At 35.7% G+C, this 20,063-nt stretch overlaps 1 protein-coding gene across 8 annotated transcripts in view; it reads right to left on the minus strand.

Moving 5' to 3' along the window:
* The window catches only part of LOC123556854 (FHF complex subunit HOOK interacting protein 1B-like), a 49,843-nt gene extending 30,571 nt beyond the window's left edge, over positions 1 to 19,272 (minus strand). For 5 of the 8 annotated variants that reach the window (XM_045347900.2, XM_053543103.1, XM_053543100.1 and 2 more), the window contains exons 1-4: positions 19,155 to 19,272; positions 6,700 to 7,535; positions 3,977 to 4,135; positions 1,133 to 1,219 (exon numbers count right to left, since the gene is read on the minus strand). In XM_045347900.2, the coding sequence (XP_045203835.2) occupies positions 1,133 to 1,219; positions 3,977 to 4,135; positions 6,700 to 7,461 (1,008 nt within the window). In that variant the 5' untranslated portion in view covers positions 7,462 to 7,535; positions 19,155 to 19,272. Of the gene's footprint in view, positions 1 to 1,132; positions 1,220 to 3,976; positions 4,136 to 6,699; positions 7,536 to 19,143 lie in introns of all 8 variants that reach the window. The other 3 variants (XM_045347904.2, XM_045347901.2, XM_053543099.1) reach the window with 2 other exon arrangements.
* Between the last annotated feature and the right edge of the window lie 791 nt (positions 19,273 to 20,063).

Below are 20,063 nucleotides of genomic sequence, written 5' to 3' on the forward strand. Positions count from 1 at the left end.
ATTGCATTAAACTTCCAAATAGCGAAGTGTGAAAAAATAATGCTTGAATCATTAAATTTCAACTTCGAATTAGATAATTGTTATCAATACTGATCAAAGATAAAGTGACCGAAAAGCGAGCACATGCTGTCATGATTACGTCACTCGATTCATGTCACCCGCTATGCGAATCGTGAAATACACGAGCCGGCTTCCTGTGTCGTGTGTCATTCATTAATTACGGGTAAGAAATTATTAACACAGTGACAATTTTATGATAATTAGTTGTAAGTGGGCAATTCAAAAGGCACTTGGCGCATATGGATCTCTTGGAGGGCAGCGTGGCGCACGGGAAAAGGGGCATGGCGCGGCGCCACGCTGAAAATGCCTAGGAAAAACACTACACAGTCTCCTTCAGCATGGGGGAATCCCCTCCCACAGTCTCTTTTAATGAAAACCCTGGATATTACGCAAAGAGTAAAGCGCACACATATAAGTACATTATATTCTAATTAAAGTGGTCTATGTAGCTGAGAAGTGCAATGTTAGGTTGGATCATTTTATAAGGAGATGGGATTAACATGTGGATACTGGGTATAGTTTTTGCACAGAGTTAAGCAGCTCAGATATTAAAGGGTTGAAATTAGAAAAAATACCTCTTTTGTTACATTCTTTATCAAAATGAAAAAAAATTACATTTAGATAATTGTGTAGTTTGAAAGTTCGAAAACAACTATTTGTTTACTTTGTCCAGTGTATTTCTATAAAACATAAAGAACTGAACAATAATCTAACAAAGTTCAACAAGATAACACACTGTCAATCCAAAGACAGGCATCACTACAGAGTTATCTATTTTCAATAAGTCTACAGGCCTAGCCATCCTTTCAAAATGTATATCTGCTGTACACCTAATGACATATTCAGCTATTACACCATTCTAAAACTGCCAGCATGTTATGCTCCTTATTATGTCTCTTTTAAACAATAATTTTGTGAAAAATAATTGATTTTAGAAGTTTCAATATGAGTAACAAATAAGTTTGCATAGAATGTGTTGCTTCTAACATATCAATTTTACTCCTCTATTTGTACAGCAAACAATCATTTTTTTCTAGGATGGTCTAACAGACAGGAAAGTTAGAATACCAACCTGATGAAGAGCGGGTCCGAGCACTGGGACAAGGAAGCCGTTGTATATAAACTTGATGAGCTGGTCTCGTACAAGTGGGTGGGCAATCTAGAATCAAACATACAGTCAACTTGCCTTTATCATGCACAATTATTATGTATTCAGAGGTGACAGTAGATAGACATTCTATTTCTACAAGAAAAGTTTTAAACTACAATGCAAGAGTATAGAGTGATAATGTGCATACAGGGAAACATGTTCATATTATTGTCCTATTCATGCAAAATAATGCTACTGACAAGAGAGACATGTTGTCTTGCCACTTAAGATCATGGAGACTGTGGTACCATTACTAGGTATTTCTAGACTTGTATATCCATACCCAAGTTACTACATCTTCTACTGATTTCTTTACAATTCATAATATTTTGACACATAAAGCTCCAATTCAATACACTTCAATTTTTTTGAAAATAAATGTGTTGAAAAACATGTACATGTATAAGCAATCAGTTTCCTTTTAATCCATTATGGAGCCATTATTGTGTACCATTTGCTGCAAAATGAACATACATAAAAGAGTAAAAACAGAGTCTAAGGTAGAGAATGTCTCTGGTAACACACATTTACTCTCCTGTTAAAAACCCTTTGAAAAGGACTCAACATCAGTTTAATGCTAGAATTTCTATTTATTCTTGTTATTATAATAAGTACAAATAAATATTTGGAAAGTTTCAGAAGTGTTTTAATGCCTTTTCATTGTAATGAAGGTATTAAAATATATAAAGTGTTTATTACTTCTCTTAACCCTTAGCCTGCTGGTGGCAAGTGATTCTGCCTTTGTGACCAGTGCAGACCAAGATCAGCCTGCACATCCATGCAGGCTGATCTTGGTATGCTCTGTTTGCTATTCAGTCAATAAATTTTCAGTAAACACCCCTTCGAATAATAAATGGTATTGCCCAAATTGGATGACGGACCAGTCCATTGTAGAAATTTAGCAGGCTAAAAGTTAAACAATGAAATATATTAATTTATGTCAGATTTCAAGATCTGAAATGCTTTGTTTTATCTGCAAATTCAGCAACATTAACACATGGCTGTATACAAGTTAAACCAAATTCAGAACAAATTTTTTTCCGGAAGTATTTTTGCTTATTTAAAAAACAAGAGCTGTCCGTAACACAGCCAATGCTTGACTATTCTAACTGTTGTCCCAGAAGCAGGAATATTACCCTAAATGTTAAAATATTAGAGTTTCAATCCAGTATATGCATTAGTTTTGGAGATGGTAACTTGCAAGTCCAAAAGAGTGCATAATTTAGCCAAAATACAGGTCAGGATTATGGGACTTGATGCCATCACCTAGTTTTATAACCCTGAAGACACATGTAAAGTTTAAAATCAATATCTGCATTAGTTTTGGAGATAGAAACTTGCATGCCAAACTTAACCCAGGATTTTCAAAGTCCAAAAGGGGGCATAATTTGGCCAAGATACATATCAGAGTTATGGAACCTGTCAGTGAATTAGGTAATTGACCTAGAAAAGAAAAAAAGTTTCAAAGCTATATGCCTTTAAATGATAGCTGCAAGTACTTGCACGCAAAACTTTAACCAAGGTGTGACGCTGATGCCAGGGTGAGTAGAATAGCTCCGACTACTCTTTGAATAGTCGAGCTAAAAACTATATCTAAATAACAGGTATGACAATACTTTCACTGTAAGTGTAAAATTTAATTAAAACTATTCAGAAGGTATTTTATCATATCCACTATCAATGCAGCATCAGTATACAATGCTATATTGGCAAAGTTTGTTTTGCCTAGAGACATATCTTACTGCTTTCACCGGAGTTATCTTAAACGAAAATCTTCAGTTAAACTTCCATCTTGATAACATTCAATCAGGAAAAGATGACACTGTTGTAACACATGATTATAGAATAATTATCTATTATATAGTAGATCTTCTCAACTTTAATATGTTTTATTTTGAGACAAGTTTGCATGAAACTTGCAGTTTATCCAAATACATATAAATGGAGTGTTAGGCTATACACATTCAAGTACAGTTCTTGCAATATTAATCATTATCTGACATTTTCCTTTCATCTGACACATTTACACATGATTGAGTTACACTTTCATGGCATTGAAAATATTACAAATTGTCATTCTAGAATCATTTCATGGCTGATATGTTTAATTACAGGCACCCACTTATACAACAGCTTTAACTACGGATGAAAATGGCTCCCCCTAACAAACCACGTGTATAGTATATGCTGCAAACTTTATTTCATATAAAATATAATGAACTTTCTCCACACTAAATAAAAATCTTTCTCCCTCCATGTTAACATTATACATTTAGAAAAGAATTTTTTTTGGCAGATCAAAAGCTAAGGAAATCTACCTGAATAAATAACTATGTATACTATATCTGTATATCTTTGAAGTTCAACTTTATAATTTTGTGTACATATCAACTCTGAGATACAGGTAATTATGTGTGTCTGCATCAAGTCTAGCATTTAAATGTATTATCAAAGTTTAAGTATAAAATAACTTTGAAGTACTTTATTCAGAGATTATCACCTGTAAGAAGATTACAAGTAAATCTCTATGTATAGAAGTATATTGTATATATACAAATATATGCTCTATCATATTAACCCTTATCATGCTGGACAGGATTGATTCTGCCTTTGCCACTAGTGTAGATCCAAAAGACCTGCACTCAACAGTTTGCCCATCAGGCAGTATCTTTTTAGTAAGCACCCCTTTTAACAGTTAACGGTACTGTACAAATTGAAAGATGGACTTCATTACAGAAATTTAGCAGGATAAGGGCTGAAGTATACCTGAGCTACAGCATTACAAAATTCAAGGGAGTTAAGAAACATCGCCATTTCAGGAATATTTTGAACATCATCATCAGTAATCTGGCACCAGTTCTCTGACGGGATCACAATCTTACGTGGCAGATCAGAGTATAATCCACTCAATCCTGTGGCCAGCACCTGAAATTCAAATAGTGCTATTATAATGACATTAAATTAGATTGAGCCGTGCCATGAGAAAACCAACATAGTGGGTGTGCGACCAGCATGGATCCAGACCAGCCTGCGCATCCGCGCAGTCTGGTCTGGATCCATGCTGTTCGCTAACAGTTTCTCCAATTCCAATAGGCTTTAAAAGCGAACAGCATGGAGCCTGACCAGACTGCGCGGATGCGCAGGCTGGTCTGGATCCATGCTGGTCGCAAAGCCACTATGTTGGTTTTCCCATGGCACGGCTCATATATTCTATCTCACTTTCATTTCCAAGTATAAAATCCCTGCAGGTGTCAGCACTAGAATGCCAGTGCTTCACATAATGCAATATATGCAAGAAAAGAGGTAGTACTCTTAGCCATGTAGACTTTTCTTCAAAAATCAAAGGAGTTAAAAATACGTACAAGGTTTTCCTGTTAGAAAATGTTAACTATGTAACATCATGACGTTACTTTAAAATAGCACTTCAGTCTTAAATAGGTATTAGGTTTTCAAAGTTATCAGTATTCACCTCATTTACCAGGTACACAAAATCAGCTAACACACTCCAATGCATATGTTATAAATATAATAATTACAGACATTCTAAGACTTGAAATAAATCAAGATAATTTCCACTGTCATTTTAAAATCTGTCTCTCCCCAACAAACAAACAAGAGGGTCATGATGACCCTAAATCGCTCACCTGAGTAATATGAGCCACATTTTTCAAATGGCAAATTGATGCTAAAATATTAGAAAGTAGGTCAGTAGGTCACATCCATGGTAACTGAAAGTCAGTTTTAAGATCGGTATGCAAAACTGTACATGTCATCCAAATTTCAAGGCTGTATCTCAAAAAACAAGAAAGTAGGTCAGTAGGTCAAGGTCACAGTAAGGTGACATGTAATCACTTTGGTACATCAGGTAAATATAATTAAACAGTCTAGGAAATATGATCTGATAATTTTTGAAATATTTTTTCCTATATAAATCATATAACAAGTAACCAACAAGGCGGGGCCTCTTTTAACCCCAGGGACATAATCTGAATAATCCTGATAGAGGTCCACTAGGCAATGATACATACCAAATATCAAAGGCATAGGCCTTGAACTTTAAGACAAAAGGATTTTCTTTCCCCTATATCAGTCTGGGGTGTAACTGTTTCAAGTTATCGCAGTTTATAACCCATTTGAGTTATTGCTTAAACTTTCATAACTTGTTTCAGTTATCATAAAATATTACAAAGCCCTCCTGTGCCAATTCCTCATTTTGAATGAGACTTATGCAATTATTTCCTGAATCATTGACCTTTTATCTTTCCAGCTTTGCAGTAAAATTTTTCACACAAGGCTGATAAAGTTTTAAAGCTATAAAACTCTTAATATCCCATTATGCTTATCAGGTCATGCTCAGACTAAAAGAGAATTTGATTAACCACAGTTTGCTACTAATTTCACTTTAAAGGTCACTTTGTAAGAACAGCAAAAAGACTTTTTTTGAATAACTTACCTGAGCTAACTATATTTTATAACTAATACAGGTTATAAAATGCTTGAAAATGTAACTGAAACAGGTTACATAACTTAAAACAGTTACACCCCTGACTGTATATAACTTATAAGTCTATGTTAAACTTGGGACCCCCGGGACAGGGCCTCTTTTCACTCCAGGGCAATAATTTGAATAATTTTGGTAGAGGACCACAAGGCAATGCAACACACCAAATATCAAAAGCCTTGGCCTTGCAGTTTCAGACAAGAAGATTTTTCAAAGTTTTTCTGTAAAACTTGGGACCCCCTATGTGGGGCCTCTTTTCACCCCTGGGGCACAATTTGAATAATCTTCAAAGAGGAGCACAAGGCAATGCTACATACAAAATATCAAAGGCCTAGGTCTTGTAGTTTCAGACAAGAAGATTTTTAAAGTTTTTTCCTATACAAGTCTATGTAAAACTTGAGGCCCCGGGGCGGGGCCTCTTTTCACCCGAGGGTAATAATTTGAACATTTTTGGTAGAGGACCACAAGGCAATGCTACATACCAAATATCAAAGGTCTAGGTCTTGTGGTTTTAGACAAGATTTTTAAAGTTTTTTCCTATATAAGTCTATGTAAAACTTGTGACCCCCCGGGGCACAATTTGAACAATCTTGATAGACGACTATAAGATGATGTTACATGCCAAATATCAAGGCTCTACGTCTTGCGGTTTTGGACAAGAAGATTTTTAAAGTTTTTCCTTTCAGTTGCCATGGCAACCAGAGTTCTGCATGGAATCAATTTCTTTGAACAATTCTGAAAGGGGACCACCCAAGGATCATTCCTGTGAAGTTTGGTGTAATTCTGCCCAGTGGTTTTCAAGAAGATTTTTTTAGAAAATGTTGACGGACACACGACGCACGATGGACATTGAGCGGTCACAAAAGCTCACCATGAGGCTTTGGCTCAGGTGAGCTAAAAACAATCAAAAGATGCTAAAATAGAGGGAAAAACATCAATTTCTTCATATCATGAAGATGGTAAAGGGGAACAACTCTAGATTACTTACAGGACAAAAGTCTGAGTTCTCTGCAATATATATCCCAATATAAGGATGTTTTGAAGACATTGTCATGATCAAGAGCAGGGCATCTCTAGCTTGCTGACCCACCTTTCCTTCCCTGTGTAGGTATGGGATGAGCAAAGAAAATATGAGGAATTTAGTCGGACCATGATCAGCATTCATGTTGAACACACTCTCCAGTATAACAGTCTCTTTTGAAATGCTCACACACAGCTGATGTAAAACGAGCACCAAACTTGCCTCTATACCACTTGTATTGTCATCAGAACAATAAGCAAGAAGGTTCAACAGTGGACGTATCACAGGTTTATGAATTAAAAGCAGCTGATTTGACTGACTTATCAAATGTTCAAACATTCGGAGCTGTTCCTGCACCAATTTGCCCACATCATCGTGGTACCTGTGACACCATCCACAGAACTTTTCAAGGATCTCGTGCTCTAGCAGGTAATGCAGGATCGGACCTGGCATTCCCTGCCCATCTTCTCCGGCTTCCCCGGCAAGTAGAGTGATCATCTGCTCGAAGTTATGACTGACTGTATTTATCTCATCATCTGTTGACTTTGTTCCATTCTCCACATCTCTACTAATAATGTTGTAAGCCTGGTCCCAGTGATTTCGGAACACCTCAAGGCATGTGGCTGGATCCGTGTCACGCCGGCTCCGACGCTCCATCGGTCCTTCACTATTTACACTGCTGGCATCTGAGGAGTTCTTGGAATCAGTTCTCTTTTTAAACCAGCTCATTGTAACAGTTACACTGGCTTTCTGCTGTTAAAACTATATCTGTGCAAACACATTTTCAGGTATTCTCTCATTCACTGAAAAACAAGAAAACAAGCTATCAACTTCTAAGAGGATGATTTTTTACGATACCTTTAAGACAGATAAAATGAATTAATTCTGATTTTGTGACAACAGTAACATTGTTAGTCCCCTACTGGTTGAAAACCAGTTTCAGGGACTACAGGAATGCACTTTTCCGTCATTCCGTCATTCTGTCATTCCGTCCGTCCGCAATTTCGTGTCCGGTCCATAACTCTGTCATCCATGAAGGGATTTTAATATTACTTGGCACAAATGTTCCCCATGATGAGACGACGTGTCAGGCGCAAAACCCGGACCCCTAGCTCAAAGGTCAAGGTCACAATTGGAGGTCAAAGGTCAACAGGGCTTTTTTCCTGTCCGGTCCACAACTCTCCCATCCTTGAAGGGATTTTAGTATTACTTGGCACAAATGTTCCCCATGATGAGATGATGTGTCATGCGCAAATCCCGGACCCCTAGCTCAAAGGTCAAGGTCACAATTGGAGGTCAAAGGTCAACAGGGCTTTTTTCCTGTCTGGTCCATAACTCTCCCATCCATGAAGAGATTTTAATATTACTTGGCACAAATGTTCCCCATGAGGAGACGATGTGTCATGCGCAAAACCTGGACCCCTAGCTTAAAGGTCAAGGTCACAATTGGAGGTCAAAGGTCAACAAGGCTTTTTTCCTGTCCGGTCCATAACTCTCCCATCTATGAAGGGATTTTAATATTACTTGGCACAAATGTACCTCATAATAAGACGATGTGTCATGCACAACTTTCAGACCCCTAGCTCAAAGGTCAAGGTCACACTTAGCAGTCAAATGTTAACATAGCATGAACAGGGTCTGTTTCGTGTCCGGTCCATAACTCTGACATTCATTAAGGGATTTTAATATCACTTAGCACAAGTGTTCCCCATGATGAGACGACGTGTCATGCACAAATCCCGGACCCCTAGCTCAAAGGTCAAGGTCACAATTGGGGGTCAAAGGTCAACAGAGTTTTTTTCCTGTCCTGTCCATAACTCTGCCATCCATGAAGGGATTTTAATATTACTTGGCACAAATGTTTCCCATGATGAGACGACACCCAGTACCCTAGCTTAAAGGTCAAGGTCACACTTTGAGATCAAAGGTCAAGAGGATTTTTTTCCTGTCCGGTCTATAACTTTGTCATGCAAAGCAGGATTTAGATATCAGTTGGCACAAATATTCCCCTGGATGAGACAACATGTCATGCGCAAGAACCAGGTCCCTAGGTCTAAGGTCAAGGTCATATTTAGAGGTCAAAGGTCAAATTCAAGAATGACTTTGTATGGAACATTTCTTCTTCATGCATGGAGGGATTTTGATGTAACTTGGACCAAATGTTCACCACCATGAGGCACCCTTGTTTTTAGAATTACGTCCCTTTGTTGTTACTATAAATAGATTTTAATGTAACTTTTTTATTACTGGCGGTAGAGAAAAATCGAGACCACTTTTCTGTGGTACAGCATGCATGTTACATCCAATTTTTAGGTGTATTTTGACCTATCTCTACCTGGTAAAGAGTTTCTTGTGGACTTATATTATTTTTATTTTTTTATTTTTTTTATTTTTTTTTTTTTTAAAGATTAATTTCCCTTTGTTGTTACTATAAATAACTTACATGATAACATTTTTATAATCAGCCAAAAAAATTCAATATGAAAACAACTGTGGGTTTTTATATATGCACATTTTAATCCAAGTGTGTTGTTATAACATATTGTATATGTAGTACAATATTGTTTATACATCATTGACAGATATCAGTTCATTATGTTATACTGCAGTAGAGAAAATTAGGTGCCTTCCAGTAGGGGACTTTGTATTGCATGGCAATACTTCATTCACTTGTTTTACTTGTAACAGATATGTGATCCTTAATGAAGCAAATACTGATGAAAGATAGCACTACTGATTTACTTATAACTATTTCATGACAGGATGTAATGTTATATAAATATTTCTCACTCTAGGGGCCTTAACAATATATATACAGCACAACCTTTCAAAAGAAAACAACATTGGCTTATAATAAAGTGTTACAAATGATTACAATATATCACTTTCTGTGTAAGAAAATGTAAGAATATTCATTCATAAAAGGTCCATTTTACACTGATTCAATCTTGCTAATCTGATTATCTCAAGTACCATAATGCCAATCAATTTTTTTGTATATATTATAAACTATCAAATCTTGCAAAATTGCAACTGCATAATATATTGTCTGTGCTTTTCAATTTGGGAGTAATTGTTCCAACAGCAGTCCCAAAATAAACAGTCACATTTACCAGTAGTTATTGTCTTCTATAAATTAAACTGATCTAGAATTATACATGCTGTGATATATGAGATATAGAAAGTTGGTGAAGGAATTTTTTTATACTTGAATATCATCAATACTGTTTTCAATTGTCAGCTGATTTTCCCAGTGTTAATTCACAGATTTACTGTATATTGCATCTCTGGGAAAATGTGTCAGATTGTGGCCCCTGCAGTCATTTTGGTGAGAAATAAAACAAGAGAGCAATGTGGCTATATACTGCTCACCTGAGTAACATAAAGCTTACCAGGTATGGCATGAAATATGATTTTGATGACATAAAAATTTCATAACAAGAAAAAACAAACATTTTGTAGTTTTTGCAAAGCTACTGGCCATAGTGTTTAACCTATAACAATTGTACACATATTAAATTCAGTGCACAAAGCAAGAGCCAACTTATTTCTGAAACAATGGAGAACAACAGTGACCTGACAGCAATTTGGAATGCCTACTGCATTAACTGATTGAGGTAGCACTGAATCAGAACTATGTTCCAAACGACACCCAGGAAACTAGAGATGCTTTTGAGAAAAGCGCATGTCTCCCAAAACTGCCCTTATGAAAAATGTCTAGTTTCTCTGGATGGTCTTTATGAGTGGATCCAATTAGATGGTCTGGACGAGTGGATACAATCAGTAATTCAAGGGCCACAATTCAAAAGTGCCTGGGCGGATTTGGCTAGTTATCGAACTTGGCCGAGGTCTTATGGTCAAACACATTTTGTTCAAGTTTGGTGAAGATCGGATGAGAAATGTTCGACTTAGAGTGCGGACAAGCTTTGTGACAGACAGATACTTCTACTACAGAAAATTGCACTTTTGATCACACATTCATTCAATGAAACTTTCCACAGTTGCCGATTTACCAGTCCTATATTCAATCATATGTATAGGTTCTTGTACATAGCTTTTCATAATTCCCTAGATATCAGCTGCTGGACTCCCTGCATTATAGTGCTGCTTATTCATATTATTATTTTAAATTACTTTATATTAAACCAACATAACTACTAAAACTAGAGCTATCACTAAAGGTGATTAATACCCCAAATGCAGCTTTGAAACAAAGAAAGTAAAATACTGTGAGCATGATGTTTGACCTTAAAGTGTGACCTGTGACCTTGAAAAACTGATGCTAGTTTTATGAAGATCCTTCCAGTGGTTAAGAAGATATAGAGCACTCAAATTCAAATTTATGCTATCTGATCATCTTTGACCACCAAGTGTGACCATGACCTTGGGTGTAGTGACCTAGGTTGTGCACATCAACTTGATGAGGTAATAATTTGATGCCAGATTGATGAAAATCTTCCATACAGTTTTGAAGATATAGAGAAGCCACAACTATCTGACCTCTGACCTTTGTGGCCTTGACCTACCAAGTGACTTGGGGTTTTATTTATTGCAATTCATCTTGATGAGGTAAATAATTGATGCAAGTTTTATGAACCGGATGCCTAGCCTATCTGCTAATGTTTTTCTAGTCATTGGGTAATCAATTTGTTTATGTAATAGTGTAATACATCAATTTAATTTATCATATTTTGTTTGCCCAAGATAGCAAAATTTACCTGTACACAGATACTAAGCTTAATTCTGAACAACTCGATATATTTTGTAATTCAGGGCCCAAGCTGGTGTTTGCCACTCGAGCTAATTGGCGCATTTACGATTCAAGTGGCAAATAAAAATTGTGAGTGACGAAAATGCGATTTTCTACAGAAAATTTGTTTGTTCTAAATCATAACCTCTGAATTTTGACTGCTTCCTATGATTTGCCAACGATTTTGGATGACAAAACATCACTATACTGATATGCAGTCTGCATTTATGCATTGTGTGAAGTAGCGTATGTTATAAACATATTGAAACGTGCGTTGCAATTTGCAGTCAATTAACGGACACATTATCTGTTTATAACCAGCTATTGTTTTGTTGCAATTACGATCTATTACGTGATTTATTTACTTCATTATCTACTGACTGTTTCAGGGCTTGCCAAATCCATTCGTAAATACGAGTAGAAATCAGACTCTGGCAAGTGGAGCATGCTGTTACTAAGTTACTGTACACATCCAACAGGGCGAGGGCAATTCTTTTAATACTTAAAATATAATAAATCTTATAAAAGTAGAGCTGCGAAGAGACCGGTTTGCAACTCTAAAATTCATCTTCATCTGAACAAGATTCAGGTACTATCACTTTCAACAGCCTTTAAGAAAGACGCTGTTTGTAAAAATCCTTTTCTTAGTTAATTGCAGTACAAGTACAAACTGTAGCAGGATGAGTGAAATTTCCAGACAGCTCACCCTGCAGAACGAGTTGCTTTCAAAGACTTTGTCTAGCCCTGTGTTTAAAAAGTAACTTAACCCAAGTAATTATAGAAAACCCAACAATTTTACTCGTGGTTTTAAATTTTAAGATGTTGCTTTTTGCTTTGGAACTTTCATCGTTGCCATTCCCAAACAGAATATTACTTTTTTACTTTTTATACATTTATATTTGTTTTACACAGTGGAGTGCAGTCATTGCTGTTTCATCGACAGAAATGTTGTCATAAATAACTACCAATTGTAACCAGTATTGTGGCATTTCCTAACCTGTGCATGCACTCTGGTAGAAAATTATGGCCATGATGTTTTGGTTTTCTGGAGGTGGGGGGGAATATGTATTTATTTCAATTTGCTGGGTAATGGGATCAGAACCTGTTAGTAAGGGGAAAACGCATCATAATGACTAAAATAGGAGGCTCGGGAAATACCACAATAATGGTTATAATTTTCTTTTTCTTTGAAACTTCTATTTGTCAAATATTATCTTGGAACAACAACCAGTCAGGGGTGTAACTGTTTCAAGTTATCGCAGTTTATAACCCATTTGAGTTATTGCTTATACTTTCATAACTTGTTTCAGTTATCATAAAATATTACAAAGCCCTCCTGTGCCAATTCCTCATTTTGAATGAGACTAATGCAATTATTTCCTGAATCCTTGAACTTTTATCTTTCCAGCTATGCAGTGAAATTTTTTACGCAAGGCTGATAACATCCCTTTATGCTTATCAGATCATGATCAGACTAAAAGAGAATTGGATTAACCACAGTTTGCTACTAATATCACTTTAAAGGTCACTTTGTGAGAACAGCAAAAATACTTTTTTTGAATAACTTACCTGAGTTAACTATATTTTAAACAAATACAGGTTATAAAATGCTTGAATTATGTTGAAAAAGTAACTGAAATATGTTACATAACTTAAAACAGTTACACCCCGACTGACAACACAACTGGAATGCTTTTAAACAATGACAGTATACTTTTTGAGCAGCAGCATTTCAACACATGTACTGATAACATAAATGTAAGCAACTTATTATCTAGTCATAGCCTCTACTATGTCTAAACAGCTGATCTAAAGTATAGAACAATATTTTAACAGAAAAACACATTAATTCATAAATAATTTGACTACCAAGATGCCTCAAAAAAACTATAGGACAGGCTAGGATTTTAGATAATCTGCATCTGTCATTAACATACATTCATGAGATACAAGTAAATAATCTATCAAAATTAGTTCATTTTAATATATTTCATGTATACAATTGCTAAAAGATCAACCCTTATCCCTAAAGCAACTAATTTTCATTATGGGCAATACCTCCATTCGCGTCAAACACTCATAATAAAAAATGTATTATCACGGCATTAAGGTATAATAACTAACTATTATCAATGTATGCAAGAATATGTTTTCTGTGCATAATAATCTGCATTCTTTTGATTTATTTGCAATTGAATATTGATGAATTATTCAGTTAATTTTACTAATGGTATTTGTTGCAGTATTGTTTTAATATCTGATTAAAGTCTATTGATTTAATACCTTAAACAATGAACATGATACTTTAATAGCTAGTTTTTTTTAAAACTTTATCTTACACCAAAAAGTAGAAACTACTGAAACACCGTTGTGCAGATAAGAATACTATTTGGCACAACCATCATGTGAATAAGAAAAATAATCGGCATGACGGCCGTGCCGATAGACAATTCCTCAGAAATTTCCTCCACTATTTTGGTCATTGAGAGTATGACGCGAGTGGAGGTACTGTCCATAAGAAAAATAACTCAATAATTCATTATGTCCTAGGATTGCGTCAAATTAGTTGGACTACACACTACACACACAATGCGTACCATAACGGGCTGCAGTGTTAATAAAATCCAACTGTGAGAATTGTTTTCGTCTAAATTCATTCTTCATAATAAACAAGATTTGTCTCGTGTTGTGTTGCATAAGTGAATGTATGTAAATTTCAATTTCAAAGGGTGGACAGATCTCCGGTGCTTTCAGTAAGACAGTATGTTCAATGGATGTATAAAATATGTGTCTTTGTCCGTTGTTGGTATTTAGCTATCGTTTTTTAGTCAATTCCACCATGAACTTGAAAAACCTTCTGCAAGGTATTTTGCGGAAACCCTAGCTTAAGATACTTTAGCGCTCCTGGTTTATATGCTAGATTTGGACGGGAGGGCTGAAGTGTACTCCGTAGGGAAATCATACCAATAATCGTGCCAGAAATATGACACGCTCGCGTTCGTACATATTACAAGAAATCGGCAGCAGCACTTTCTAATCAGTTAAAATATACAGTCAGGGGTGTAACTGTTTTAAGTTATGTAACCTATTTCAGTTACTTTTTCAAGCATTTAATAACCTGTATTAGTTATAAAATATAGATAACCCAGGTAAGTTATTCAAAAAAAGCCTTTTTGCTGTTCTCACAAAGTGACTTTTAAAGTGTAATTAGTAGCAAACTGTGGTAAATCAAATTCTCTTTTAGTCTGATCATGACCTGATGAGCATAATCATTGATAATGGGATGTTAAGAGTTTTATAGCTTTAAAACCATTTGCGTAAGACTTTATCAGCCTTGCGTAAACAAATTTACTGCATAACTGGAAAGATAAAAGGCCAATGATTCAGGAAATGATTGCATTAGTCACATTCAAAATGAGGAATTGACACAGGAGGGCTTTGTAATATTTTATGATAACTGAAACAAGTTATGAAAGTAAAGGCAATAACTCAGATGGGTTATAAACTGTGATAACTTGAAACAGTTACACCCCTGACTGATATAGTAAAATCTACCACTGTGCCAAATTTTATGCATCAAAACCCATAACTGAAGGCAGAAATACCTGACAATTTCGAACTGGCAGGGGTCAAATTTAGCAACATTTTCTACTAGCTAAAAGTAGCTAGTGCCCTTTTTTGTCTTAAACTTAGCATTAGAAAATATTTTGTTTGAACTTAAAAAATTATGCATCATTAAAATCTGAAAAGGGGAAATAATTCTACCAAAACTGAAGGCAACCAAGTTATTTTTATTTCAATTTGTGTCATATGAAATGCTTAATAAATGGACCAAGTTTGAAAGAAATATCTTTACTATTTTTCAAGAAATATTAGTTTTTATGTCGAAAGCCCGATCGGGCAATGTTACCAGCCAGTTGAAATTGATTTGAATTATTATTTTCATAGATCTAGATAAATCCTTAAGAAAACTGGTATGTATAAATTATTTTTTTGTTAACAAGGTGCTCTACTGGTCCAGTGCCTAAATCCAGACAGTGCTTAATAATTCGGACACCATTAAAAAACGCTTTACGGTCGTGATTTTTTACTGGAATGAACATGATCGACGCAGACGAACGCTTTGATGACCAGTTGTCAACAACAGTGTGTGAATGTAAGTATTTCCCGAGAAAATTACCTTCAAATATCCGCACCGCTAAAAGTAAAAATTGTGTGTTGCGGGGGATGACGTCATACAGCGCACGCCAGTTATTTGAGGTGCGACGAGGTACTAATTTAATGAGAAAACAATTATTCCTGTTGCAGACGACCCTTTTTCTTAGTTGATCAAAACTGATGTAAAACATGTTTTACATTTCTGTACTACCCTCAGTATTTATATAAGAAATTTAACCGATTTCTGTTATATAATAATTAGGGATGGGAACGAATACTGAAATCAATATTCGAATATTCGGTTTGCCATATTCGAATATATTCGAATATTCGGTTTGCTTTAATGGAAGCTTTCAATTCTTATTAAGTGATTGGCATAAACACAACGTATTCATTTGTTTACAGCGTGGATCATCGTACGTAATAAGGCCAAAAAATGTTTGCTTCGGGTAACCCGATCCTACTTAGCAAAACCCGCCGATCCTAGCATTTTATTTCACGATTCTGTCAATATAATCATGAACATATATAACTAATTCAGTGTTTTAGCTTCAAAATAATACAAAAAATCAAAACGATTATAATTTAGACCGTCGCAATTTTATCTAAAAATAGCAGGTCGCCCCATTTAAACACGTGACGCGCTGTTGTATTACCGCCGCCATTTTGAAAATTTTTAATCGTCGTGTAAAAAGCTAGTAAGGCAAACTTAAACCTCCTTCAACATGAACTTATGCATCAGTCATATGTTATCTTGATTTTATTATAAAAGTTAATTCGAATACGGCCGATTGCGGATGAAAACCGATTCTGCGGATGGTCTGAAACGTCGTACAAAATATTGTGAAAAGATCGGCAATATCTACAAGTTTGGTATTGTTTTCGAAAAAAAAAATTCTACAACTTGTTACATAAAACAGGCGCCAATAAAAATGAACAAACGTTATAAAGATATCACATTTACGCCTAATACAAACTGTTAATCCGTAGCGATGACCCCAGGTAATTATGTATTGCAATTTTCTTGTTAATTGGACATCTTTTGACATGCATCTGACACAATGACGCCTGTTGCAAACTGTTAATCCGTAACGATGGCCCCTGCCAATTATGCATTGCTATTTTCTTGTTAATTGGACATATTTTGATACTCGTTAAACAAACATGACATGGTTTTATTCTGTAGAATTAGCATGCTCATATTGCCCAAAATCAATGATACTTATTTTGAACAAAAATATACAATAATTTACGAATATTCGAATTTGATTTTCATATTCGAATATTCGACCGATTTCCGAATATTCGAATATTCGTTCCCATCCCTAATAATAATTAATTCAATAAAGAAGAAAATGCCAGCATTTTGAAGACAAGGGAAGCAATTCAAAAGATAAAATCGGCGCGGCGTCATTATAGTGCATAGTTGCGTCAAAGAGTATAACGACATTAACAGAATCTGCATGTGTGTAAACATTAATTTCCGCTAAGATAGATTTTATTGCGTATTATATTCAGGGTTCTCGCCAGGCTATTATCGCCTGTCGCGTGCGACATGCCTTCAGACTTTGAGTTGTATATTCGACATCCCTTATTTCCCCCGTCATCCCTTAATTGAAGAAGCGACATGACATAAAATCATCCCAATAAACACCCCGATTAATCCGATAGTGTATTCGAAAAGCTTCCACGTGCTTACCCGATAGTTTAAGTAAAGCGATGCCAGTTAAGATAGCCGATAAACCAATGACAGCTGCCTATGTGGAACGTGTGACGTAAATTTCATCGTAGCTCCGCCTTTAAATCCTTTGACAGGCGGTATCTTGTGATGTGTACATGAAAGTGACTGTTTTCGCAAGTTTAAAGATTATACATGTCATTAGATATAATGACAGATGATTCAACAATTATCGTCCGAATATTTTTCGCAATCAATGAAAGACAATGGAAGGAATTAAGTCAAAAATTGTGTAACACGGTAAAATGCTTTTGAACAATTTATTATTATCGCCGTAATATTAATGTTTTTCACATGTATGAAATGTGTTTTCTCGGGCGGAATATCGAAAAGACAGTGCAAGAAATAATGTTTTCTGTCGTCACTTTCAAAATAGAACTTGTAGAGAAAAGTTTGAAATACCCTCCGTGCATTATTTCATCACGAACGGACACTTTGGTAGAACCACCGACCTTCCGTAAGCCAGCTGGATGGCTTCCTCACATGAAGAGTGAGACTCGAACCCACATTGATGAGGGGCAAGTGATTTGAAGTCAGCGACCTTAACCACTCGGTCACTGAGGCCCCGGTCACAATTTTAGAATCCCCCCCCCCCAGCCACGCCGAATGGCCAAAGGAAATCGGGCATTGATCCAAAATGGAAACCAGCGTTTCCCTGGATGACAGTCAGTCTCAGATTGTGTTGTTTTATGTACAACAAACAATGGACATTTTCAAAAACTTAAAAATGGATAAGTTTTCAGCAAATAAACTCCACAGGAATAGAAGACATAAACTTTAAACAAATAGATCTGTGTGCAGTGCTAAAATTGTGTTGTTTTATGTACAATAAATAGTAAATGAACATTTTTAGCAACTTAAAATTGATAAACTTTTAATTGTCATTCAGCAAATAAACTCCATAGGATTTTTTATGACCCAATATTTTTATTTGTTCTTGTTGTGCATGTAAATAATGCTTATTAATCACTGAAAATACCACTATGTTTTTCACTCTGAAATGCACCAGAATGCACCAAAACGAGTTGTAGTAACACAAAATTTTCTGGGGTGACCCCCATACCCCCCAGCGGGAGGGGATACCCCCGCACCCACCCCTTTGTTCGTCAAAAAATATCCTTCTGCAACATGCCTTCAGAAAATCCTGGCTAGAACCCTGATATTATTGTTATATTTGGCAATTATACATTAAATTAGAAATAAGTCCACATGATCATGTGATTAACAGGTAATAAAACTTCAATCGAACGGAGATGTCTGTATACAAAATTTACAGGACGGAATCTGACTGCTTTGTTTCAAACAAAGTCGTGTTCATTTTTATTTTTTGGAGCACTGATTCGTTGCATTTCATACCGAAATAGTGTCCGAATATTTAAGCACTCTGAAGGTCGATTTTGACAGCTTTTACTGGCCCATTTCGGATGACTTTTTTATGATGAAATCAGCAATATACGATTTTGTTGTTTTGCATAGAGATTTATAAAGAACCTAAAATTATACATTTGAAATGTGATGCACGTGCGGTTTTGGAATGCAAAGTTATGGTCATAAAACCACCAAAAGTGTCCAGATTTAGGCACTGGACCAGTACATGTATATTTTTTAAAATATTAAGACCGAAGTTTGTTTATAGAGCTACTCTTCCTATACTAAAGTTATCCCCCTGATCCCCACCGACACAGGTATCGGCAATTTGTCTATGTTAAGCAATTTGCTCGCATTTTGTAAGTCTTTTATGACGAATTCATGAACAGCATTTTACCTTTAACTTACCTCCAATAAAATCAAGTATATATATATATATGCTAAAATGTCTGTTTAACGCCTGTTTGTTTACAATTGCAGTTAAAAGTAAAATTTTGACAAATGTAAAGTTCAAGGTCGAAAAATCTGCATCGGATAAATGTTTGCAGTTTTATTTAATACCACAAAGGACCGCTAACCGCCGCTAAGGACCACTAAGAATTTCTTTATCGTGTAAGACACTCGCGAGAGGCAGTATGCTTAGATAGATAGACAGCTTTTATGTGTAGAACAGACACATTTTTTTAGAAGGTTACAACACACTAAAAAGCTGTTCTTTTTTATTCTCAAAGTAAACCCTGGGAGAGAAAATACAAAGGTCCCTACTGGGGCTTGAACCCCGGACCTTGTGATCCGGCTGTTGGAATTGGCCTATAAACCTACTATCACTACATTCTATATAAAATTGACATATTTCCAATGGCCGCAGCACACATCAGGACCCATTTTAAATGTCTGTAACTTACATTTACTTGAAGAATAAATCACCTAGAACGGAATAAAATACTTACAATTTGAACCATGGATTTCGTAGTGGTTTTCTTATGAAACTCAGTTATTAGAAACTCTTAATGATCTATTAACTTTTAATGATGAAGGCCATCAAACAGACGTAATTATTCTAGACTTCTCAAAAGCCTTTGATACAGTGTCACACAAAGAATTGTTATCTAAATTAAACAGCTACGGCATAATTGGACCTATACACTCATGGTTAAAGTCATTTCTAATGGAAAGACATATGCAAGTTGTTGTAGAAGAAATCTTCCAAGAAATGTACAGTTGACTCTGGGGTTCCGCAGGGCATGGTCCTCGGACCCTGCTCTTCTTGTGCCATATAAACGACATTCCGATATCCGTTGAATCACAGGTACGCCT

This window comes from Mercenaria mercenaria, chromosome 5 (assembly GCF_021730395.1).
Source record: "Mercenaria mercenaria strain notata chromosome 5, MADL_Memer_1, whole genome shotgun sequence".
NCBI classification, from domain to species: Eukaryota; Metazoa; Mollusca; class Bivalvia; order Venerida; family Veneridae; genus Mercenaria; species Mercenaria mercenaria.